A 27,150-nucleotide genomic window follows, 5' to 3' on the forward strand; every position below is an offset into this window, starting at 1 on the left:
AGGGTGGAGAGGAGGATCTGATGGTTCACAGTATCGAAGGCAGCCGATAGGTCTAGAAGGATGAGAGCAGAGGAGAAATAGTTAGCTTTAGCAGTGCGGAGCGCCTCCGTGATACAGAGAAGAGCAGTCTCAGTTGAATGACTAGTCTTGAAACCTGACTGATTTGGATCAAGAAGGTCATTCTGAGAGAGATAGCGGGAGAGCTGGCCAAGGACGGCACGTTCAAGGGTTTTGGAGAGAAAAGAAAGAAGGGATACTGGTCTGTAGTTGTTGACATCGGAGGGATCGAGTGTAGGTTTTTTCAGAAGGGGTGCAACTCTCGCTCTCTTGAAGACGGAAGGGACGTAGCCAGCGGTCAGGGTTGAGTTGATGAGCGAGGTGAGGTAAGGGAGAAGGTCTCCGGAAATGGTCTGGAGAAGAGAGGAGGGGATAGGGTCAAGCGGGCAGGTTGTTGGGCGGCCGGCCGTCACAAGACGCGAGATTTCATCTGGAGAGAGAGGGGAGAAAGAGGTCAGAGCACAGGGTAAGGCAGTGTGAGCAGAACCAGCGGTGTCGTTTGACTTAGCAAACGAGGATCGGATGTCGTCGACCTTCTTTTCAAAATGGTTGACGAAGTCATCTGCAGAGAGGGAGGAGGGGGGAGGGGAGGGCGATTCAGGAGGGAGGAGAAGGTGGCAAAGAGCTTCCTAGGGTTAGAGGCAGATGCTTGGAATTTAGAGTGGTAGAAAGTGGCTTTAGCAGCAGCGACAGAAGAGGAAAATGTAGAGAGGAGGGAGTGAAAGGATGCCAGGTCCGCAGGGAGGCGAGTTTTCCTCCATTTCCGCTCGGCTGCCCGGAGCCCTGTTCTGTGAGCTCGCAATGAGTCGTCGAGCCACGGAGCGGGAGGGGAGGACCGAGCCGGCCTGGAGGATAGGGGACATAGAGAGTCAAAGGATGCAGAAAGGGAGGAGAGGAGGGTTGAGGAGGCAGAATCAGGAGATAGGTTGGAGAAGGTTTGAGCAGAGGGAAGAGATGATAGGATGGAAGAGGAGAGAGTAGTGGGGGAGAGAGAGCGAAGGTTGGGACGGCGCGATACCATCCGAGTAGGGGCAGTGTGGGAAGTGTTGGATGAGAGCGAGAGGGAAAAGGATACAAGGTAGTGGTCGGAGACTTGGAGGGGAGTTGCAATGAGGTTAGTGGAAGAACAGCATCTAGTAAAGATGAGGTCGAGCGTATTGCCTGCCTTGTGAGTAGGGGGAAGGTGAGAGGGAGAGGTCAAAAGAGGAGAGGAGTGGAAAGAAGGAGGCAGAGAGGAATGAGTCAAAGGTAGACGTGGGGAGGTTAAAGTCGCCCAGAACTGTGAGAGGTGAGCCGTCCTCAGGAAAGGAGCTTATCAAGGCATCAAGCTCATTGATGAACTCTCCGAGGGAACCTGGAGGGCGATAAATGATAAGGATGTTAAGCTTGAAAGGGCTGGTAACTGTGACAGCATGGAATTCAAAGGAGGCGATAGACAGATGGGTAAGGGGAGAAAGAGAGAATGACCACTTGGGAGAGATGAGGATCCCGGTGCCACCACCCCGCTGACCAGAAGCTCTTGGGGTGTGCGAGAACACGTGGGCAGACGAAGAGAGAGCAGTAGGAGTAGCAGTGTTATCTGTGGTGATCCATGTTTCCGTCAGTGCCAAGAAGTCGAGAGACTGGAGGGAGGCATAGGCTGAGATGAACTCTGCCTTGTTGGCCGCAGATCGGCAGTTCCAGAGGCTACCGGAGACCTGGAACTCCACGTGGTCGTGCGCGCTGGGACCACCAGATTAGGGTGGCCGCGGCCACGCGGTGTGGAGCGTTTGTATGGTCTGTGCAGAGAGGAGAGAACAGGGATAGACAGACACATAGTTGACAGGCTACAGAAGAGGCTACGCTAATGCAAAGGAGATTGGAATGACAAGTGGTCTACACGTCTCGAATGTTCAGAAAGTTGAGCTTACGTAGCAAGAATCTTATTGACTAAAATGATTAAAAATGATACAGTACTGCTGAAGTAGGCTAGCTGGCAGTGGCTGCGTTGTTGACTTTGTAGGCTAGCTGGCAGTGGCTGCGTTGTTGATTCGGGGGCTAGCTGTCTAGCTAGCAGTGTTGATTACGTTAAACCTGTTATAAACCTGTTATAAACCTGTTTATATAGTCAATACAAACCTGTTATAAACCTGTTATAAACCTGTTCATATAGACAATACAAACCTGTTATAAACCTGTTATAAACCTGTTCATATTAGTCAATACAAACCTGTTATAAACCTGTTATAAACCTGTTCATATAGACAATACAAACCTGTTATAAACCTGCTATAAACCTGTTCATATTAGTCAATACAAACCTGTTATAAACCTGTTCATATAGTCAATACAACCCTGTTATAAACCTGTTATAAACCTGTTCATATAGTCAATACAAACCTGTTATAAACCTGTTATAAACCTCTTCATATAGTCAATACAAACCTGTTATAAACCTGTTATAAACCTGTTCATATAGTCAATACAAACCTGTTATAAACCTGTTCATATAGTCAATACAAACCTGTTATAAACCTGTTCATATAGTCAATACAAACCTGTTATAAACCTGTTCATATAGTCAATACAAACCTGTTATAAACCTGTTCATATAGTCAATACAAACCTGTTATAAACCTGCTCATATAGTCAATACAAACCTGCTATAAACCTGTTCATATAGTCAATACAAACCTGTTATAAACCTGTTCATATAGTCAATACAAACCTGTTATAAACCTGTTCATATAGTCAATACAAACCTGCTATAAACCTGTTATAAACCTGTTATAAACCTGTTCATTAAGGCAATTACTAACCTGTTATAAACAGCGTCAGGGAAATTGCAAGATTGTTAAAATGCTTGTATTGCATTATAAGGGTTGTGTTATGCAACAGAATAGAGTATTTTGTTAACTATTGTGTGTTCTACTGAGGATGGGCTTCTGGGAGATTACACTGACAGGAGATTTACGATGTCTTTGGGTGATAAAACCTAAAGAGCATTCCAGAGAATGAGGTAATGTTTCTGTTCTATACCGTAGCAGCGAGAGTAGGTGCTGCCTTGGCAGGAACTAATGGGGATCCATAATAAACCCCAGGAAGAGTAGCTGCTGCCTTGGCAGGAACTAATGGGGATCTATAATAAACCCCAGGAAGTGTAGCTGCCGCTGAGCATTCCAGAGAATGAGGTAATGTTTCTGTTCTATACCGTAGCAGGGAGAGTAGCTGCTGCCTTGGCAGGAACTAATGGGGTTCCATAATAAACCCCAGGAAGTGTAGCTGCTGCTCAGCATTCCAGAGAATGAGGTAATGTTTCTGTTCTATACCGTAGCAGGGAGAGTAGCTGCTGCCTTGGCAGGAACTAATGGGGATCCATAATAAACCCCAGGAAGAGTAGCTGCTGCCTTGGCAGGAACTAATGGGGATCCATAATAAACCCCAGGAAGTGAGAATGAGGTAATGTTTCTGTTCTATACCGTAGCAGGGAGAGTAGCTGCTGCCTTGGCAGGAACTAATGGGGATCCATAATAAACCCCAGGAAGAGTAGCTGCTGCCTTGGCAGGAACTAATGGGGATCCATAATAAACCCCCGGAAGAGTAACTGCTGCCTTGGCAGGAACTAATGGGGATCCATAATAAACCCCAGGAAGAGTAGCTGCTGCCTTGGCAGGAACTAATGGGGATCCATAATAAACCCCAGGAAGAGTAGCTGCTGCCTTGGCAGGAACTAATGGGGATCCATAATAAACCCCAAGAAGAGTAGTTGCTGCCTTGACAGGAACTAATTGGGATCCATAATAAACCCCAGGAAGAGTAGCTGCTGCCTTGTCAGGAACTAATGGGGATCCATAATAAACCCCAGGAAGAGTAGCTGCTGCCTTGGCAGGAACTAATGGGGATCCATAATAAACCCCAGGAAGAGTAGCTGCTGCCTTGGCAGGACCTAATGGGGATCCATAATAAACCCCAAGAAGAGTAGTTGCTGCCTTGACAGGAACTAATTGGGATCCATAATAAACCCCAGGAAGAGTAGCTGCTGCCTTGGCAGGAACTAATGGGGATCCATAATAAACCCCGGGAAGAGTAGCTGCTGCCTTAGCAGGAACTAATGGGGATCCATAATAAACCCCAGGAAGAGTAGCTGCTGCCTTGGCAGGAACTAATGGGGATCCATAATAAACCCCAGGAAGAGTAGCTGCTGCCTTGGCAGGAACTAATGGGGATCCATAATAAACCCCAGGAAGAGTAGCTGCTGCCTTGGCAGGAACTAATGGGGATCCATAATAAACCCCAGGAAGAGTAGCTGCTGCCTTGGCAGGAACTAATGGGGATCAATAATAAACCCCAGGAAGAATAGCTGCTGCCTTGGCAGGAACTAATGGGGATCCATAATAAACCCCAGGAAGAGTAGCTGCTGCCTTAGCAGGAACTAATGGGGATCCATAATAAACCCCAGGAAGAGTAGCTGCTGCCTTGGCAGGAACTAATGGGGATCCATAATAAACCCCAGGAAGAGTAGCTGCTGCCTTGGCAGGAACTAATGGGGATCCATAATAAACCTGAGGAAGAGTAGCTGCTGCCTTGGCAGGAACTAATGGGGATCCATAATAAACCCCAGGAAGAGTAGCTGCTGCCTTGGCAGGAACTAATGGGGATCAATAATAAACCCCAGGAAGAATAGCTGCTGCCTTGGCAGGAACTAATGGGGATCAATAATAAACCCCAGGAAGAGTAGCGGCTGCCTTGGCAGGAACTAATGGGGATCCATAATAAACCCCAGGAAGAGTAGCTGCTGCCTTGGCAGGAACTAATGGGGATCAATAATAAACCCCAGGAAGAATAGCTGCTGCCTTGGCAGGAACTAATGGGGATCCATAATAAACCCCAGGAAGAGTAGCTGCTGCCTTGGCAGGAACTAATGGGGATCCATAATAAACCCCAGGAAGAGTAGCTGCTGCCTTGGCAGGAACTAATGGGGATCCATAATAAACCCCAGGAAGAGTAGCTGCTGCCTTGGCAGGAACTAATGGGGATCCATAATAAATACAAATACAAATAAACCTCTTATACACCTGTTCACATACAAAATATGAACACATTGTAAACCTATTATAAACGTCTTATGAAGTCAGTACAAACCTGCTCTAAAGCTGCCAAAACAAAACTGTTGTAAATCTATTATAAACCTGTTAAAAATCTGTTCATATAGTCAATACAAACCTGTTATAAACCTGTTATAAACCTGTTATAAACATGTTCATATAGTCAATACAAACCTGTTATAAACCTGTTCATATAGTCAATACAAACCTGTTATAAACCTGTTCATATAGTCAATACAAACCTGTTATAAACCTGTTCATATAGTCAATACAAACCTGTTATAAACCTGTTCATATAGTCAATGCAAACCTGTTATAAACCTGTTCATATAGTCAATACAAACCTGTTATAAACCTGTTCATATAGTCAATGCAAACCTGTTATAAACCTGTTATAAACCTGTTCATATAGTCAATGCAAACCTGTTATAAACCTGTTATAAACCTGTTCATATAGTCAATACAAACCTGTTATAAACCTGTTCATATAGTCAATACAAACCTGTTATAAACCTGTTCATATAGTCAATACAAACCTGCTATAAACCTGTTCATATAGTCAATACAAACCTGTTATAATCCTGTTATAAACCTGTTCATATAGTCAATACAAACCTGTTATAAACCTGTTATAATCCTGTTATAATCCTGTTATAAACTTGTTATACATTTTTTATAAACCTGTTCATATCGTCAATCCGTAATTTTTACATAATTTGAATATGTCAGGTGAGTATTTGAACATTCTTTCAAAGAGACAGTAAATGACAGTAAGGTCAGTTTGTTTTATACATCTGAACTTTACTGGAGAATAAGAAGCACGACAACAGTAAATGACAGTAAGGTCAGTTTGTTTTATACATCTGAACTTTACTGGAGAATAAGAAGCATGACAACATGAGATACATTTTATAAACATCATGTTCACACACACACACACACACACACACACACACACACACACACACACACACACACACACACACACACACACACACACACACACACACACACACACACACAAACACAAACACACACACACAGTGTCCTTATGGTGTCCAGCGTGTCTATATCATCTGTGTCTGGGAGTTGCGGCGCGGCCACAGGAATCGGAAACAGAGGAAGAGGAGGAAGAAGAGGAGAAGAGAGATGAAGAAGAGGAGGGTGACGTAGCCGGCGTGAGGAAGAGGAGGAGTGTCTGGAGCCTCGGCTGGAATCATATTGGTCAGATTCAGCATGTAGCCCAACGTCCAACCTGCATCACTACCTGAAATCTACACACACGCACACACACGCACGCACACACACGTACACACACGCACACACACACACATCACAGTCAGTGTTGAAGATATATTTCAGAAAGTCAAGAGAACATTGTTTAGGTCATGATATTGAATCTAAATGATTGGTATTTTGGTATTTTATTAGGATCCCCATTAGCTGTTGCAAAAGCAGCAGCTACTCTTCCTGGGGTCCACACAAACCATGAACTACATGGACAAAACTACGTAGATTTAAAAAAGGCACACATAGCCTACATATCAATCGATACATCCACGCAGCCTACACATCCATACATCCACACATCCATACATCCATACATCCACACACAGCCTACACATCCACACACAGCCTACACATCCACACACAGCCTACACATCCACACATCCACACATCCATACATCCACACATCCACACACAGCCTACACATCCACACATCCACACACAGCCTACACATCCATACAGCCTACACATCCATACAGCCTACACATCCATACATCCACACACAGCCTACACATCCATACATCCACACACAGCCTACACATCCATACATCCACACAGCCTACACATCAATACAACCACACATAGCCTACACATCCATACATCCACACATCCACACATAGCCTACACATCCATATAGCCTACACATCCATACATCCACACATAGCCTACACATCCATACAGCCTACACATCCCTACACATCCATACAGCCTACACATCCATACAGCCTACACATCCATACATCCACACACAGCCTACACATCCATACATCCACACACAGCCTACACATCCATACATCCACACACACACATCCATACAGCCTACACATCCATACATCCACACACAGCCTACACATCCATACATCCACACACAGCCTACACATCCATACATCCACACACAGCCTACACATCCATACATCCACACACAGCCTACACATCCATACATCCACACACATCCACACAGCCTACACATCCATACAGCCTACACATCAATACAACCACACATAGCCTACACATCCATACATCCACACATCCACACATAGCCTACACATCCACACAGCCTACACATCCATACAGCCTACACATCCATACAGCCTACACATCCATACAGCCTACACATCCATACAGCCCACACATCCATACAGCCTACACATCCACACAGCCTACACATCCATACATCACACACACAGCCTACACATCCACACACAGCCCACACATCCATACAGCCTACACATCCACACACGGCCTACACATCCATACATCCACACACAGCCTACACATCCACACACAGCCCACACATCCATACAGCCTACACATCCATACAGCCTACACATCCACACACGGCCTACACATCCATACATCCACACATAGCCTACACATCCACACACAGCCCACACATCCATACAGCCTACACATCCACACACAGCCTACACATCCATACATCCTCACATAGCCTACACATCCACACACGGCCTACACATCCATACACCACACATAGCCTACACATCCATACATCCACACATAGCCTACACATCCATACAGCCTACACATCCATACATCCACACACAGCCTACACATCCATACATCCTACACATAGCCTACACATCCATACATCCACACATAGCCTACACATCCACACACGGCCTACACATCCATACATCCACACACAGCCTACACATCCATACATCCACACACAGCCTACACATCCACACACAGCCTACACATCCATACATCCACACACAGCCTACACATCCATACATCCACACACAGCCTACACATCCATACATCCCCACACAGCCTACACATCCATACAGCCACACATAGCCTACACATCCATACAGCCTACACATCCATACATCCACACACAGCCTACACATCCATACATCCACACACAGCCTACACATCCATACATCCTCACACAGCCTACACATCCATACATCCTCACACAGCCTACACATCCATACATCCTACACATCCATACATCCACATACAGCCTACACATCCATACATCCTCACACAGCCTACACATCCATACATCCACACACAGCCTACACATCCACACACAGCCTACACATCCATACATCCACACACAGCCTACACATCCACACACAGCCTACACATCCACACACAGCCTACACATCCATACATCCACACATCCATACAGCCTACACATCCACACATCCATACAGCCTACACATCCACACATCCATACAGCCTACACATCCATACATACACACATACTATCTAGGTCAAATAGGGGAGAGGCGTTGTGCCGTGAGGTGTTGCTTTATCTGCCCTCATATCAATACATACACACATACTATCTAGGTCCAATAGGGGAGAGGTGTTGTGCCGTGAGGTGTTGCTTTATCTGTTTTTTGAAACCAGGTTTTCTGTTTATTTGAGCAATATGAGATGCAATTATGGCTCTATATATTACTGTACGCTTTATGGAATTTGTTCTGGATTAGAGGACTGTGAGAAGACCTCTGATGGGGTAAGTGTGTGTATGGTGCACTACTGTATGGTGCACAGTGCACTATAGTGTATGGTGCACTACTGACACAATGATGAAAATAATCATGGCCTCTAAACCATCAAGCTGCATACTGGACCTTATTCCAACTAAACTACTGAAAGAGCTGCTTCCTGTGCTTGGCCCTCCTATGTTGAAAATAATAAACGGCTCTCTATCCACCGGATGTGTACCAAACTCACTAAAAGTGGCAGTAATAAAGCCTCTCTTGAAAAAGCCAAACCTTGACCCAGAAAATATAAAAAACTATCGGCCTATATCGAATCTTCCATTCCTCTTCTTCCATTCCTCCTCTTTCCATTTTAGAAAAGGCTGTTGCGCAGCAACTCACTGCCTTCCTGAAGACAAACAATGTATACGAAATGCTTCAGTCTGGTTTTAGACCCCATCATAGCACTGAGACTGCACTTGTGAAGGTGGTAAATTACCTTTTAATGGCATCAGACCGAGGCTCTGCATCTGTCCTCGTGCTCCTACATTTTACATTTAAGTCATTTAGCAGACGCTCTTATCCAGAGCGACTTACAAATTGGTGCATTCACCTTATGACATCCAGTGGAACAGTAGTGCATCTAAATCTTTTAAAGGGGGGGGGATTACTTTATCCTATCCTAGGTATTCCTTAAAGAGGTGGGGTTTCAGGTGTCTCCGGAAGGTGGTGATTGACTCCGCTGTCCTGGCGTCGTGAGGGAGTTTGTTCCACCATTGGGGGGCCAGAGCAGCGAACAGTTTTGACTGGGCTGAGCGGGAACTGTACTTCCTCAGTGGTAGGGAGGCGAGCAGGCCAGAGGTGGATGAACGCAGTGCCCTTGTTTGGGTGTAGGGCCTGATCAGAGCCTGGAGGTACTGAGGTGCCGTTCCCCTCACAGCTCCGTAGGCAAGCACCATGGTTTTGTAGTGTTGCTTTTGATACCATCGATCACCACATTCTTTTGGAGAGATTGGAAACCCAAATTGGTCTACACGGACAAGTTCTGGCCTGGTTTAGATCTTATCTGTCGGAAAGATATCAGTTTGTCTCTGTGAATGGTTTGTCCTCTGACAAATCAACTGTAAATTTCGGTGTTCCTCAAGGTTCCGTTTTAGGACCACTATTGTTTTCATTATATATTTGACCTCTTGGGGATGTCATTCGAAAACATAATGTTAACTTTCACTGCTATGCGGATGACACACAGCTGTACATTTCAATGAAACATGGTGAAGCCCCAAAATTGCCCTCGCTAGAAGCATGTGTTTCAGACATAAGGAAGTGGATTGCTGCAAACTTTCTACTTTTAAACTCGGACAAAACAGAGATGCTTGTTCTAGGTCCCAAGAAACAAAGATATCTTCTGTTGAATCTGACAATTAATCTTAATGGTTGTACAGTCGTCTCAAATAAAACTGTGAAGGACCTCGGCGTTACTCTGGACCCTGATCTCTCTTTTGAAGAACTTATCAAGACCATTTCAAGGACAGCTTTTTTCCATCTACGTAACATTGCAAAAATCAGAAACTTTCTGTCCAAAAATGATGCAGAAAAATTAATCCATGCTTTTGTCACTTCTAGGTTAGACTACTGCAATGCTCTACTTTCCGGCTACCCGGATAAAGCACTAAATAAACTTCAATTAGTGCTAAATACGGCTGCTAGAATCCTGACTAGAACCAAAAAATTTGATCATATTACTCCAGTGCTAGCCTCCCTACACTGGCTTCCTGTCAAGGCAAGGCCTGATTTCAAGGTTTTACTGCTAACCTACAAAGCATTACATGAGCTTGCTCCTACCTATCTTTCTGATTTGGTCCTGCCGTACATACCTACACATAGGCTACGGTCACAAGATGCAGGCCTCCTAATTGTCCCTAGAATTTCTAAGCAAACAGCTGGAGGCAGGGCTTTCTCCTATAGAGCTCAATTTTTATGGAACGGTCTGCCTACCCATGTCAGAGACGCAAACTCGGTCTCAAGACTCATCTCTTCAGTGGGTCATATGATTGAGTGTAGTCTGGCCCAGGAGTGGGAAGGTGAACGGAAAGGCTCTGGAGCAACGAACCGCCCTTGCTGTCTCTGCCTGGCCGGTTCCCCTCTTTCCACTGGGATTCTCTGCCTCTAACTATATTATAGGGGCTGAGTCACTGGCTTACTGGGGCTCTCTCATACCGTCCCTGGGAGGGGTGCGTCACCTGAGTGGGTTGAGTCACTGATGTGGTCATCCTGTCTGGGTTGGCGCCCCCCCTTGGGTTGTGCCGTTGCGGAGATCTTTGTGGGCTATACTCAGCCTTGTCTCAGGATGGTAAGTTGGTGGTTGAAGATATCCCTCTAGTGGTGTGGGGGCTGTGCTTTGGCAAAGTGGGTGGGGTTATATCCTTCCTGTTCGGCCCTGTCTGGGGGTGTCCTCGGATGGGGCCACAGTGTCTCCTGACCCCTCCTGTCTCAGCCTCCAGTATATATGCTGCAGTAGTTTATGTGTCGGGGGGCTAGGGTCAGTTTGTTATATCTGGAGTACTTCTCCTGTCCTATTCAGTGTCCTGTGTGAATTTAAGTGTGCTCTCTCTAATTCTCTCTTTCTTTCTCTCTCTCGGAGGACCTGAGCCCTAGGACCATGCCTCAGGACTACCTGACATGATGACTCCTTGCTGTCCCCAGTCCACCTGGCCGTGCTGCTGCTCCAGTTTCAACTGTTCTGCCTTATTATTATTGCACCATGCTGGTCATTTATGAACATTTGAATATCTTGGCCATGTTCTGTTATAATCGCCACCCGGCACAGCCAGAAGAGGACTGGCCACCCCACATAGCCTGGTTCCTCTAGGTTTCTTCCTAGGTTTTGGCCTTTCTAGGGAGTTTTTCCTAGCCACCGTGCTTCTACACCTGCATTGCTTGCTGTTTGGGGTTTCAGGCTGGGTTTCTGTACAGCACTTTGAGATATCAGCTGATGTACGAAGGGCTATATAAATACATTTGATTTGATTTTGATTTGATTTTGTTGACCAGAGCCTTATATAGAACACTACTGTTGACCAGAGCCCTATTCCCTATATAGAGGAAGTATATATAAAGGAAGTTCCATGCAATAAGGGCTCTATATAATACTGTACGCTTTACGGAATTTGTCCTGGATTAGAGGTGTCACGATCGTCGTAGTGAGGAGACCAAGGCGCAGCGTGATATGAATACATGTTCTATATTTAATGAAGAAAGAACACTGAAACAAACTTATAAAACAACAAACGACCGTGACACTATATAATCTAAATGTGCAGACACAGGCAACTGCCTCTAATTGAGAACCAATCTAGGCAACCATAGACATACATAAACACCTCAATGGTAAACAACCCCATAAACCTACAAAACCCCTAGACAGTACAAAACACATACATCACCCATGTCACACCCTGACCTAATCAAAATACACTGCTCAAAAAAATAAAGGGAACACTAAAATAACACATCCTAGATCTGAATGAATGAAATATTCTTATTAAATACTTTTTTATTTACATAGTTGAATGTGCTGACAACAAAATCACACAAAAATGATCAATGGAAATCAAATTTATCAACCTATGGAGTCACACTCAAAATCAAAGTGGAAAACCACACTACAGGCTGATCCAACTTTGATGTAATGTCCTTAAAACAAGTCAAAATGAGGCTCAGTAGTGTGTAGTGTGTGTGGCCTCCACGTGCCTGTATGACCTCTCTACAATGCCTGGGCATGCTCCTGATGAGGTGGCGGATGGTCTCCTGAGGGATCTCCTCCCAGACCTGGACTAAAGCATCCGCCAACTCCTGGACAGTCTGTGGTGCAACGTGGCGTTGGTGGATGGAGCGAGACATGCCTTCCTCTTGCAGGAACTGCTGACACACTCCAGCCACATGAGGTCTAGCATTGTCTTGCAGTAGGAGGAACCCAGGGCCAACCACACCAGCATATGGTCTCACAAGGGGTCTGAGGATCTCATCTCGGTACCTAATGACAGTCAGGCTACCTCTGGCGAGCACATGGAGGGCTGTGCGGCCCCCCAAAGAAATGCCACCCCACACCATGACTGACCCACCACCACACCGGTCATGCTGGAGGATGTTGCAGGCAGCAGAACGTTTTCCATGGCTTCTCCAGACTGTCACGTCTGTCACATGTGCTCAGTGTGAACCTGCTTTCATCTGTGAAGAGCACAGGGCACCAGTGGCGAATTTACCAATCTTGGTGTTCTCTGGCAAATGCCAAACGTCCTGCACGGTGTTTGGCTGTAAGCACAACCCCCACCTGTGGACGTCGGACCCTCATTACCACCCTCATGGAGTCTGTTTCTGACCGTTTGAGCAGACACATGCACATTTGTGGCCTGCTGGAGGTCATTTTGCAGGGCTCTGGCAGTGCTCCTCCTTGCGCAAAGGCGGAGGTAGCGGTCCTGCTGCTGGGTTGTTGCTCTCCTACGGCCTCCTCCACGTCTCCTGATGTACTGGCCTGTCTTCTGGTATCGCCTCCATGCTCTGGACACTACGCTGACAGACACAGCAAACCTTCTTGCCACATCTCGCATTGATGTGCCATCCTGAATGAGCTGCACTACCTGAGCCACTTGTGTGGGTTGTAGACTCCGTCTCATGCTACCACTAGAGTCAAAGCACCGCCAGCATTCAAAAGTGACCAAAACATCAGCCAGTAAGCATAGGAACTGAGAAGTGGTCTGTGGTCCCCACCTGCAGAACCACTACTTTATTGGAGGTGTCTTGCTAAATGTCTATAATTTCCAACTGTTGTCTATTCCATTTGCACAACAGCATGTGAAATGTATTGTCAATCAGTGTTGCTTCCTAAGTGGACAGTTTGATTTCACAGAAGTGTGATTGACTTGGAGTTACATTGTGTTGTTTAAGTGTTCCCTTTATTTTTTTGAGCAGTGTATATAAAGAAAACAAAGAATACTCAGGTCAGGGCGTGACAAGAGGACTGTCAAAAGACCTCTGGTGGGGTAAGTGTGTGTGTCAGAGCTGTGTGTAAGTTGATTATGCAAACAATTTGGGATTTTCAACACATTGTTTCTTATAAAAAGAAGAAGTGATGCAGTCAGTCTCTCCTCAACTCTGAGCCAAGTGAGACTGGCATGCATAGTATTTATATCAGCCCTCTGATTACAATGAAGAGCAAGACGTGCCTTTGTTCTGGGCCAGCTACAGCTTAACTAGGTGTTTCTTTGCAGCACTTGACCACATGACTGGACAATAATCAAGATAAGATCAAACTAGAGCCCGCAGGACCTGCTTTAGGAGTGTGGTGTCAAGAAATCTGAGCATCTTTTTTAAATCTATTTTTTAATCCCAATTTCTCCCTAATTTCGTGGTATCCAATTGTTAGTAGTTACTATCTTGTCTCATCGCTACAACTCCCGTACGGGCTCGGGAGAAACGAAGGTCGAAAGCCATGCATCCTCCGAAACACAACCCAACCAAGCCACACTGCTTCTTAACACAGGGCGCATCCAACCCGGAAGCCAGCCGCACCAATGTGTCGGAGGAAACACCGTGCACCTGGCGACCTGGTTAGCGTGCACTGTGCCCGGCCCACCACAAGAGTCGCTAGTGGGCGATGAGACAAGGATATCCCTACCGACCAAACCCTCGCTAACCTGTACGACGCTAGGCCAATTGTGCGCCGCCCCACGGACCTCCCGGTCGCAGCCGGCTGCGACAGAGCCTGGGCGAGATCCCAGAATCTCTGGTGGTACAGCTAGCGCTGCGATGCCCTAGACCACCGGGAGGCCCGAGCATCTCTTTTTTACGGACAGACCTCTCCCCATCTTTACAACCATTGTAAACTATCATGGTCAAAAGATTCAATCTAAGGTAACGGCAAGTAATTTAGTCTCCTCAACTTGTTCAACAGCCACACCATTCATTACCAGATTCAGATTCAATATAAATGCAACATGCAACAATTTCAAAGATTTTACTGAGTTACAGTTCATATACTTAATGAATTCATTAGTCCCTAATCTATTGATTTCACATAACTGGGAGTACAGATATGCATCTGTTGGTCAAAGATACCTTAAGAAAGGGTAGGGAAGAGGATCAGAAAACCAGTCAGTACCTGATGTGACCGCCATCTGCCTCATGCAGCGTGACACATCTCCTTCACATAGAGTTGATCAGGGATTGTGGCCTGTGGAATGTGGTCCCACTCATCTTCGATGGCTGTGCAAAGATGTTGTATATTTGTCGGGAACTGGAACATGCTGTCGTACACGTCGATCCAGAGCATCCCAAACATGCTTAATGGGTGACATGTCTGGTGAGTATGTAGGCCAGGGAAGAACTAGGACATTTTCAGCTTCTAGGAACTGTGTACAGATCCTTGCGGCATGAGGTGGTGCTTTATCATGCTGAAATATGAGGTGATGTTCCAATGGGCCTCAGGAACTCGTCACGTTATCTCTGCATTCAAATTGCCATTGATAAAATGCAATTGTGTTCGCTGTCCGTAGCTTATACCTGCCATAACTCAACCATGTGGCACTCTGTTCACAACGTTGACATCAGCAAACCGCTCGCCCACATGACACATGTGGTCTGCGGTTGTGAGGCCGGACGTACTGCCAAATCCTCGAAAACGACGTTGAAGGCAGCTTATGTTAGAGAAATGATGGAGTTATGACTTCCGGCGCCGACAGAGACGGCCACCTCGCTTCGCATATTTTTTTAATGTGTTATTTCTTACATTGTTAAATCTTAGGTTTTATTACATACTGTCGTAAGGAACTATTTGATATAAGAGCAACGTCAACTCACCAACATTACGACCAGGAATACAACTTTCACAAAGCGGATGCTCTGTTTGGTCCGCCACCCAGGACAATGGATAGGATCCCAGCCGGCGACCCAAAACAACGGCGCCGCAGAAGGGGCAGACGGAGCGGTGTTCTGGTCAGGCTCCGTAGACAGGCAAATCACTTGACAACAAGGTAAACGATATCCGAGCAAGGGTTGCCTAACGAGTCGTGGTGTGATCATAACAACATACAGGAACTCAAGTCCTTTTGTTCACCTGACTTAGAATTCCTTACAATCAAATGCCGACCACATTATCTACCAAGAGAATTCTCTTTGATCATAATCACAGTCGTGTATACCCCCCCAAGCAGACGCATCGACGGCCCTGAAAGAACTTCATTTGACTCTATGTAAACTGGAAACCACATATCCTGAGACTGCATTTATTGTAGATGGGGATTTTAACAAGGCTGATCTGAAAACAAGGATCCCTAAATTTTATCAGCATATCGAATGCGCAACACGGGCTGGCAAAACCCTGGATTGTTGTTATTCCAACTTCCGTGGCGCATATAAAGCCCTCCCACCCCCTCCTTTCGGAAAATCACGACTCCATTTTGTTGCTCCCAGCCTATAGACTAAAACTAAAACAGGAAGCGCCCGTGCTCAGGTCTGTTCAACGCTGGTCCGACCAATCGGATTCCACGCTTCAAGATTGTTTCGATCACGTGGACTGGGATATATTTCGCATAGCGTCGAACAACACTGATGAATACGCTAATTTGGTGAAGGGAGTTTATTAGCAAGGGCATCGGTGATGTTGTACCCACAGCGTCTATTAAAACATTCCCTAACCAGAAACCATGGATTGAAGGCAGCATTCGCGCAAAACTGAAAGTGCGAACCACTGCTTTTAATCATGGCAAGGTGACCGGAAACATGACCGAATACAAACAGTGTAGCTATTCCCTCCGCAAGGCAATAAAACAAGCTAATCGTCAGTATAGAGACAAAGTAGAGTCGCAATTCAACGGCTCAGACACGAGAGGTATGTGGCAGGGTCTACAGTCAATCACGGACTACAAAAGTAAATCCGGCCCCGTCGCGTACCAGGATGTCTTGCTCCCAGACAAACTGGACAACTTCTTTGCTCGTTTTGAGGGCAATACAGTGCCACTGTCATGTCCCGCTACAAAAACCTGCAGGCTATCCTTCACTGCAGCCAACGTGAGTAAAACATTTAAACGTGTTAACCCTTGCAAGGCTGCCGGCCCAGACGGCATCCCGAGCGGCGTCCTCAGAGCATGCGCAGACCAGCTGGCTGGTGTGTTTACGGACATATTCAATCAATCCTCATCCCAGTCTGCTGTTCCCACATGCTTCAAGAGGGCCACCATTGTTCCTGTTCCCAAGAAAACGACGGTAACTGAGCTAAATGTCTATCGCCCCGTAGCACTCACTTCCGTCATCATGAAGTGCTTTGAGAGACTAGTCAAGGACCATATCACCTCCACCCTTACCTGACACCTAGACCCACTCTAATTTGCTTACCGCCCCAATAGGTCCACAGACGACACAATCGCAATCACACTGAACACTGCCCTAACCCATCTGGACAAGAGGAATACCTACGTAAGAATGCTGTTCATCGACCACAGCTCAGCATTTAACACCATAGTACCCTACAAACACATCATTAAGCTCTGGGTCTCGACCCCGCCCTGTGCAACTGGGTCCTGGACTTCCTGATGGGCCACCCCCAGGTGGTGAGGGTAGGCAACAACATCTCCACCCCGCTGATCCTCAAAACTGGGGCCCCACAAGGATACGTTCTCAGCCCTCTCCTGTACTCTCCTGTATGTTCACCCATGACTGCGTGGCCATGCACGCCTCCAACTCAATCATCAAGTTTGCAGACGACACTACAGTGGTAGGCTTGATTACCAACAACGACGATACAGCCTACAGGGAGAAGGTGAGGGCCCTCGGAGTGTGGTGTCAGGAAATAACCTCACACTCAATGTCAACAAAACAAAAGAGATGGTTGTGGACTTCAGGAAACAGCAGAGGGAGCAGCCCCCTATCCACATCGACGGGACAGTAGTGGAGAGGGTGGAAAGTTTTAAGTTCCTTGGCGTACACATCAAGGACAAACTGAAATGGTCCACCCACACAGGCAGCGTGGTGAAGAAGGCTCAGCAGCGCCTCTTCAACCTCAGGAGGCTGAAGAAATTTGGCTTGTCACCAAAAACACCCACAAACGTTTACAGATGCACAATCGAGAGCATCCTGTCAGGCTGTATCACCGCCTGGTACGGCAACAGTTCCGCCCACAACCGTAAGGCTCTCCAGAGGGTAGTGAGGTCTGCACAACGCATCACAAACTACCTGCCCTCTAGGACACCTACACCACCCGATGTCACAGGAAGGCCAAAAAGAGTCATCAAGACAAGTCATCAAGGACAACAACAACCCGAGCCACTGCCTGTTCACCCCGCTATCATCAAGAAGGCGAGGTCAGCGAGGTCAGTACAGAGACTGCATCAAAGCTGACTGACCTTCTAGAGACTGAAAAACAGCTTCTATCTCAAGGCCATCAGACTGTTAAACAGCCACCACTAACATTGAGTGGCTGCTGCCAACATGCTGACTCAACTCTCTGTCTCCAAGCCATCAGACTGTTAAACAGCCACCACTAACATTGAGTGGCTGCTGCCAACATACTGACTCAACTCTCTGTCTCCAAGCCATCAGACTGTTAAACAGCCATCACTAACATTGAGTCGGACTGGCTGCTGCCAACATACTGACTCAACTCTCTGTCTCCAAGCCATCAGACTGTTAAACAGCCATCACTAACATTGAGTGGCTGCTGCCAACATACTGACTCAACTCTCTGTCTCCAAGCCATCAGACTGTTAAACAGCCATCACTAACATTGAGTGGCTGCTGCCAACATGCTGACTCAACTCTCTGTCTCCAAGCCATCAGACTGTTAAACAGCCACCACTAACATTGAGTGGCTGCTGCCAACATGCTGACTCAACTCTCTGTCTCCAAGCCATCAGACTGTTAAACAGCCACCACTAACATTGAGTGGCTGCTGCCAACATGCTGACTCAACTCTCTGTCTCCAAGCCATCAGACTGTTAAACAGCCACCACTAACATTGAGTGGCTGCTGCCAACATGCTGACTCAACTCTCTGTCTCCAAGCCATCAGACTGTTAAACAGCCACCACTAACATTGAGTGGCTGCTGCCAACATGCTGACTCAACTCTCTGTCTCCAAGCCATCAGACTGTTAAACAGCCACCACTAACATTGAGTGGCTGCTGCCAACATGCTGACTCAACTCTCTGTCTCCAAGCCATCAGACTGTTAAACAGCCACCACTAACATTGAGTGGCTGCTGCCAACATACTGACTCAACTCTCTGTCTCCAAGCCATCAGACTGTTAAACAGCCACCACTAACATTGAGTGGCTGCTGCCAACATGCTGACTCAACTCTCTGTCTCCAAGCCATCAGACTGTTAAACAGCCACCACTAACATTGAGTGGCTGCTGCCAACATACTGACTCAACTCTCTGTCTCCAAGCCATCAGACTGTTAAACAGCCACCACTAACATTGAGTGGCTGCTGCCAACAACTGACTCAACTCTCTGTCTCCAAGCCATCAGACTGTTAAACAGCCACCACTAACATTGAGTGGCTGCTGCCAACATACTGACTCAACTCTCTGTCTCCAAGCCATCAGACTGTTAAACAGCCACCACTAACATTGAGTGGCTGCTGCCAACATACTGACTCAACTCTCTGTCTCCAAGCCATCAGACTGTTAAACAGCCACCACTAACATTGAGTGGCTGCTGCCAACATGCTGACTCAACTCTCTATCTCAAGCCATCAGACTGTTAAACAGCCACCACTAACATTGAGTGGCTGCTGCCAACATACTGACTCAACTCTCTGTCTCCAAGCCATCAGACTGTTAAACAGCCACCACTAACATTGAGTGGCTGCTGCCAACATACTGACTCAACTCTCTGTCTCCAAGCCATCAGACTGTTAAACAGCCACCACTAACATTGAGTGGCTGCTGCTGACTCAACTCTCTGTCTCCAAGCCATCAGACTGTTAAACAGCCACCACTAACATTGAGTGGCTGCTGCCAACATGCTGACTCAACTCTCTGTCTCCAAGCCATCAGACTGTTAAACAGCCACCACTAACATTGAGTGGCTGCTGCCAACATGCTGACTCAACTCTCTGTCTCCAAGCCATCAGACTGTTAAACAGCCACCACTAACATTGAGTGGCTGCTGCCAACACACTGACTCAACTCTCTGTCTCCAAGCCATCAGACTGTTAAACAGCCACCACTAACATTGAGTGGCTGCTGCCAACATACTGACTCAACTCTCTGTCTCCAAGCCATCAGACTGTTAAACAGCCACCACTAACATTGAGTGTCTGCTGCCAACACGCTGACTCAACTCTCTGTCTCCAAGCCATCAGACTGTTAAACAGCCACCACTAACATTGAGTGGCTGCTGCCAACATACTGACTCAACTCTCTGTCTCCAAGCCATCAGACTGTTAAACAGCCACCACTAACATTGAGTGGCTGCTGCCAACATACTGACTCAACTCTCTGTCTCCAAGCCATCAGACTGTTAAACAGCCACCACTAACATTGAGTGTCTGCTGCCAACACTGACTCAACTATCTCAAAGCTGACTCAACCACTCTGCTGTCTCTCAACTCTCTGCTCATCAGACTGTTAAACAGCCACCACTAACATTGAGTGGCTGCTGCCAACACACTGACTCAACTCTCTGTCTCCAAGCCATCAGACTGTTAAACAGCCACCACTAACATTGAGTGGCTGCTGCCAACATGACTCAACTCTCTGTCTCCAAGCCATCAGACTGTTAAACAGCCACCACTAACATTGAGTGGCTGCTGCCAACATACTGACTCAACTAACATCTGTCTCCAAGCCATCAGACTGTTAAACAGCCACCACTAACATTGAGTGGCTGCTGCCAACATACTGACTCAACTCTCTGTCTCCAAGCCATCAGACTGTTAAACAGCCACCACTAACATTGAGTGGCTGCTGCCAACATACTGACTCAACTCTCTGTCTCCAAGCCATCAGACTGTTAAACAGCCACCACTAACATTGAGTGGCTGCTGCCAACATACTGACTCAACTCTCTGTCTCCAAGCCATCAGACTGTTAAACAGCCACCACTAACATTGAGTGGCTGCTGCCAACATACTGACTCAACTCTCTGTCTCAAGCCATCAGACTGTTAAACAGCCACCACTAACATTGAGTGGCTGCTGCCAACTCAACTCTCTGTCTCCAAGCCATCAGACTGTTAAACAGCCACCACTAACATTGAGTGGCTGCTGCCAACATACTGACTCAACTCTCTGTCTCCAAGCCATCAGACTGTTAAACAGCCACCACTAACATTGAGTGGCTGCTGCCAACATACTGACTCAACTCTCTGTCTCCAAGCCATCAGACTGTTAAACAGCCACCACTAACATTGAGTGGCTGCTGCCAACATACTGACTCAACTCTCTATCTCAAGCCATCAGACTGTTAAACAGCCACCACTAACATTGAGTGGCTGCTGCCAACATACTGACTCAACTCTCTGTCTCCAAGCCATCAGACTGTTAAACAGCCACCACTAACATTGAGTGGCTGCTGCCAACATACTGACTCAACTCTCTGTCTCCAAGCCATCAGACTGTTAAACAGCCACCACTAACATTGAGTGGCTGCTGCCAACATACTGACTCAACTCTCTGTCTCCAAGCCATCAGACTGTTAAACAGCCACCACTAACATTGAGTGGCTGCTGCCAACATACTGACTCAACTCTCTGTCTCCAAGCCATCAGACTGTTAAACAGCCACCACTAACATTGAGTGGCTGCTGCCAACATACTGACTCAACTCTCTGTCTCCAAGCCATCAGACTGTTAAACAGCCACCACTAACATTGAGTGGCTGCTGCCAACATGCTGACTCAACTCTCTGTCTCCAAGCCATCAGACTGTTAAACAGCCACCACTAACATTGAGTGGCTGCTGCCAACATACTGACTCAACTCTCTGTCTCCAAGCCATCAGACTGTTAAACAGCCACCACTAACATTGAGTGGCTGCTGCCAACATACTGACTCAACTCTCTGTCTCCAAGCCATCAGACTGTTAAACAGCCACCACTAACATTGAGTGGCTGCTGCCAACATGACTGACTCAACTCTCTGTCTCCAAGCCATCAGACTGTTAAACAGCCACCACTAACATTGAGTGGCTGCTGCCAACATACTGACTCAACTCTCTGTCTCCAAGCCATCAGACTGTTAACCAGCCACCACTAACATTGAGTGGCTGCTGCCAACATACTGACTCAACTCTCTGTCTCCAAGCCATCAGACTGTTAACCAGCCACCACTAACATTGAGTGGCTGCTGCCAACATACTGACTCAACTCTCTGTCTCCAAGCCATCAGACTGTTAACCAGCCACCACTTAACATACAGTCTCAAGCCATCAGACTGTTAACATTGAGTGGCTGCTGCCAACATACTGACTCAACTCTCTGTCTCCAAGCCATCAGACTGTTAACCAGCCACCACTAACATTGAGTGGCTGCTGCCAACATACTGACTCAACTCTCTGTCTCCAAGCCATCAGACTGTTAACCAGCCACCACTAACATTGAGTGGCTGCTGCCAACATGCTGACTCAACTCTCTGTCTCCAAGCCATCAGACTGTTAACCAGCCACCACTAACATTGAGTGGCTGCTGCCAACATACTGACTCAACTCTCTGTCTCCAAGCCATCAGACTGTTAACCAGCCACCACTAACATTGAGTGGCTGCTGCCAACATACTGACTCAACTCCAGACACTTTAATGATAATAAAATGGATGTAATAAATGTATCACTGGTCACTTTAAACAATGCTACTTTATATAATGTTTACATACCCTACATTACTCATCTCATATGTGTATACTGTACTCTGTATATACTGTATACCATCTACTACATCTTGCCTATGCCGTTCATTCATATATTTTTATGTACATATTCTTATTCATTCCATTACACTGTGTATAAGGTAGTTGTTGTGAAATTGTTAGGTTAGATTACTTGTTGGATATTACTACATGGTCGGAACTAGAAGCACAAGCATTTCGCTACACTCGCATTAACATCTGCCTACCATGTGTATGTGACAAATAAAATTAGATATGATTTGATGATTTTGATTTGAAATTAACATTCAATTATCTGGCAACAGCTCTGGTGGACATTCCTGCAGTCGCATGCCAATTGCACGCTCCCTCAAAACTTGAGACATCTGTGGCATTGTGTTGTGTGGCAAAACTGCATATTTTAGATTGGTCTTTTATTCTCCCCAGCACAAGGTGTACCTGTGCTTTTTAAATTGAACCTTTATTTAACCAGGTAGGACAGTTGAGAACAAGTTCTCATTTACAACTGCGACCCAGCCAAGATAAAGCAAAGCAGTGCGACACAAAGTTACACGAGATAAACAAACGTACGTACAGTGTGTGCAAATGTAGTAAGATTAGGGAGGTAAGGCAATAAATAGGCCGTAGTGGCGAAATAATTACAATTTAGCAATTAAACACTGGAATGGTAGATGTGCAGAAGATGAATGTGCAAGTAGAGATACTGGGGTGTAAAGGAGCAAAAAATAAAGAACAATATGGGGATGAGGTAGTTGGGTGGGCTACAGATGGGCTGTGTACAGATGGGCTGTGTACAGATGGGCTGTGTACAGATGGGCTGTGTACAGATGGGCTGTGTACAGATGGGCTGTGTACAGATGGGCTGTGTACAGGTGCAATGAATGGTTAGCTGCTCTGACAACTGATGCTTAATTAAAGTTGGTGAGGGAGATATAAGACTCCAGCTTCAGTGATTTTTGCAATTCGTTCCAGTCATTGGCAGCAGAGAACTGGAAGGAAAGGAGGCCAAAGTAGGAATTGACTTTGGGGGTGACCAGTGAAATATACCTGCTGGAGCGCGTGCTACAGGTGGGTGCTGCTATGGTGACCAGCGAGCTGAGATAAGGTGGGACTTTACCTAGCAGGGTCTTGTAGATGACCTGGAGCCAGTGGGTTTGGCGATGAGTATGAAGCGAGGACCAGCCAACGAGAGCGTACAGGTCGCAGTGGTGGGTAGTATATGGGGCATTGGTGACAAAATGGATGGCACTGTGATAGACTGCATCCAAGTTATTGAGTAAGGTATTGGAGGCCATTTTGTAAATGACATCGCCGAAGTCGAGGATCGGTAGGATGGTCAGTTTTTTTATTTTTTTATTGGTGAGGCAGGTTGCAGGAGAGTGTTTTGAAGTTGAGTTTTTGGAAAAGAAAATATATAAAAGATATGCGAATAAAGATGTAAATATATATATACACGGGACACGACAAGACGAGGACAAAGGACGTCTGACTGCTATGCCATCTTGGTATAAATTTCAGCCTCCATCACTCCAGTATCCCTGTACATTGTTAATATGGTACTGAGCCTGTATTTAATAACCCTACCCCTATACATATCTACCTCCATCACTACAGTATCCCTGTCTCCTTCCCCCTATACATATCTACCTCCATCACTCTAGTATCCCTGTCCCCTTCCCCCTATACATATCTACCTCCATCACTCCAGTATCCCTGTCTCCTTCCCCCTATACATATCTACCTCCATCACTCCAGTATCCCTGTCTCCTTCCCCCTATACATATCTACCTCCATCACTCCAGTATCCCTGTACATTGTTAATATGGTACTGAGCCTGTATATAGTCACCTTACCCCTATACATATCTACCTCCATCACTCCAGTATCCCTGTCTCCTTCCCGCTATACATATCTACCTCCATCACTCCAGTATCCCTGTCTCCTTCCCCTTATACATATCTACCTCCATCACTCCAGTATCTCTGTCACCTTACCCCTATACATATCTACCTCCATCACTCTAGTATCCCTGTCACCTTACCCCTATACATATCTACCTCCATCACTCTAGTATCCCTGTCCCCTTCCCCTATACATATCTACCTCCATCACTCCAGTATCTCTGTCACCTTACCCCTATACATATCTACCTCCATCACTCCAGTATCTCTGCACATTGTTAGTATGGTACTGACCCTGCATATAGTATACTTTCTTTATCATGTTCTTCTGATTTCTACTGTGTTTTTGTTCTACTTTAGTCTATTGTGTGGTACTATACTGATTACTGCATTGTTGGGAAAACAGCCCAAAAGGCATTTCACTGTACTTGTGCACGTGACAATAAAACAGTGAAACTTGAAGACTGATAGTGTGACATTAATGCATATTTAACTACTAACAACAAACATAACTCTTAACAGTCACCAGCTATCAATACAGATAACATGTTCATACAGGCTTGTTTATATTGCCAGGTGTCTGACCTTCTTGATGAACGTGACGTCTGTCCATGTGTCTGAGGTGAAGTTGTATCCGTCAGTCAGTAGAGACAGGATGTAGCTCCCAGAGAAACAATACTCTGCCAGATACTTCTCCTTCACATCAGGGTGCTGCTGTTTGATCTGCACACACACATTACACATCGAGTGCAGTGAGGAGTGTGACTGGGAGAAAGTGCATGTGTGCTTATGTGTGTACGTATTTGTATTAATTAAGGATCCCCATTAGTTCCTGCCAAGGCAGCAGCTACTCTTCCTGGGGTTTATTATGGCTCCCCATTAGTTCCTGCCAAGGCAGCAACTACTATTCCTGGGGTTTATTATGGATCCCCATTAGTTCCTGTCAAGGCAGCAGCTACTCTTCCTGGGGTTTATTATGGATCCCCATTAGTTCCTGTCAAGGCAGCAGCTACTCTTCCTGGGGTTTATTATGGATCCCCATTAGTTCCTGCCAAGGCAGCAACTACTATTCCTGGGGTTTATTATGGATCCCCATTAGTTCCTGCCAAGGCAGCAGCTACTCTTCCTGGAGTTTATTATGGATCCCCATTAGTTCCTGCCAAGGCAGCAACTACTATTTCTGGGGTTTATTATGGATCCCCATTAGTTCCTGCCAAGGCAGAAACTACTATTCCTGGGGTTTATTATGGATCCCCATTAGTTCCTGCCAAGGCAGCAGCTACTCTTCCTGGGGTTTATTATGGATCCCCATTAGTTCCTGCCAAGGCAGCAGCTACTCTTCCTGGGGTTTATTATGGATCCCCATTAGTTCCTGCCGAGGCAGCAGCTACTCTTCCTGGGTTTATTATGGATCCTCATTAGTTCCTGCCAAGGCAGCAGCTACTCTTCCTGGGGTTTATTATGGATCCCCATTAGTTCCTGCCAAGGCAGCAGCTACTCTTCCTGGGGTTTATTATGGATCCCCATTAGTTCCTGCCAAGGCAGCAGCTACTCTTCCTGGGGTTTATTATGGATCCCCATTAGTTCCTGCCAAGGCAGCAGCTACTCTTCCTGGGGTTTATTATGGATCCCCATTAGTTCCTGCCAAGGCAGCAGCTACTCTTCCTGGGGTTTATTATGGATCCCCATTAGTTCCTGCCAAGGCAGCAGCTACTCTTCCTGGGGTTTATTATGGATCCCCATTAGTTCCTGCCAAGGCAGCAGCTACTCTTCCTGGGGTTTATTATGGATCCCCATTAGCTGCAAGGCAACAGTACTTGATCTTGTACAGAACTGTATATACCTGGGTCCAGGGTGTAGAACAGTAAGCATGTGTGTGTGTGTGTGTGTGTATATACCTGGGTCCAGGGTGTAGAACAGTAAGCATGTGTGTGTGTGTGTGTGTGTGTGTGTGTGTGTGTGTGTGTGTGTATATACCTGGGTCCAGGGTCTAGAACAGTAAGCATGTGTGTGTGTGTGTGTATATACCTGGGACCAGGGTGTAGAACAGTAAGCATGTGTGTGTGTGTGTGTGTATATACCTGGGTCCAGGGTGTAGAACAGTAAGCATGTGTGTGTGTGTGTATATACCTGGGACCAGGGTGTAGAACAGTAAGCATGTGTGTGTGTGTGTGTGTGTGTGTGTGTGTGTGTGTGTGTGTGTGTGTGTGTGTGTGTGTGTGTGTGTGTGTGTGTGTGTGTGTGTGTATATATACCTGGGACCAGGGTGTAGAACAGTAAGCATGTGTGTGTGTATATACCTGGGTCCAGGGTGTAGAACAGTAAGCATGTGTGTGTGTGTGTGTGTGTATATACCTGGGACCAGGGTGTAGAACAGTAAGCATGTGTGTGTGTGTGTGTGTGTGTGTGTGTGTGTGTGTGTGTGTGTGTGTGTGTGTGTGTGTGTGTGTGTGTGTGTGTGTGTGTGTGTGTGTGTGTGTGTGT

The 27,150-nt window shown here is 46.3% G+C and overlaps 1 protein-coding gene across 2 annotated transcripts in view; it reads right to left on the minus strand.

Moving 5' to 3' along the window:
- Window positions 1-5,921: 5,921 nt before the first annotated feature.
- entpd1 (ectonucleoside triphosphate diphosphohydrolase 1) overlaps window positions 5,922-27,150 on the minus strand; it is a 114,144-nt gene continuing 92,915 nt past the window's right edge. For both annotated transcript variants that reach the window (XM_065022930.1, XM_065022929.1), the window contains exons 9-10: window positions 25,252-25,389; window positions 5,922-6,415 (exon numbers count right to left, since the gene is read on the minus strand). In XM_065022930.1, the coding sequence (XP_064879002.1) occupies window positions 6,209-6,415; window positions 25,252-25,389 (345 nt within the window). In that variant the 3' untranslated portion in view covers window positions 5,922-6,208. The remainder of the gene's footprint in view (window positions 6,416-25,251; window positions 25,390-27,150) is intronic.

The sequence above is a fragment of the Oncorhynchus nerka genome, linkage group LG10 (genome assembly GCF_034236695.1).
Source record: "Oncorhynchus nerka isolate Pitt River linkage group LG10, Oner_Uvic_2.0, whole genome shotgun sequence".
Lineage (NCBI taxonomy): Eukaryota > Metazoa > Chordata > Actinopteri > Salmoniformes > Salmonidae > Oncorhynchus > Oncorhynchus nerka.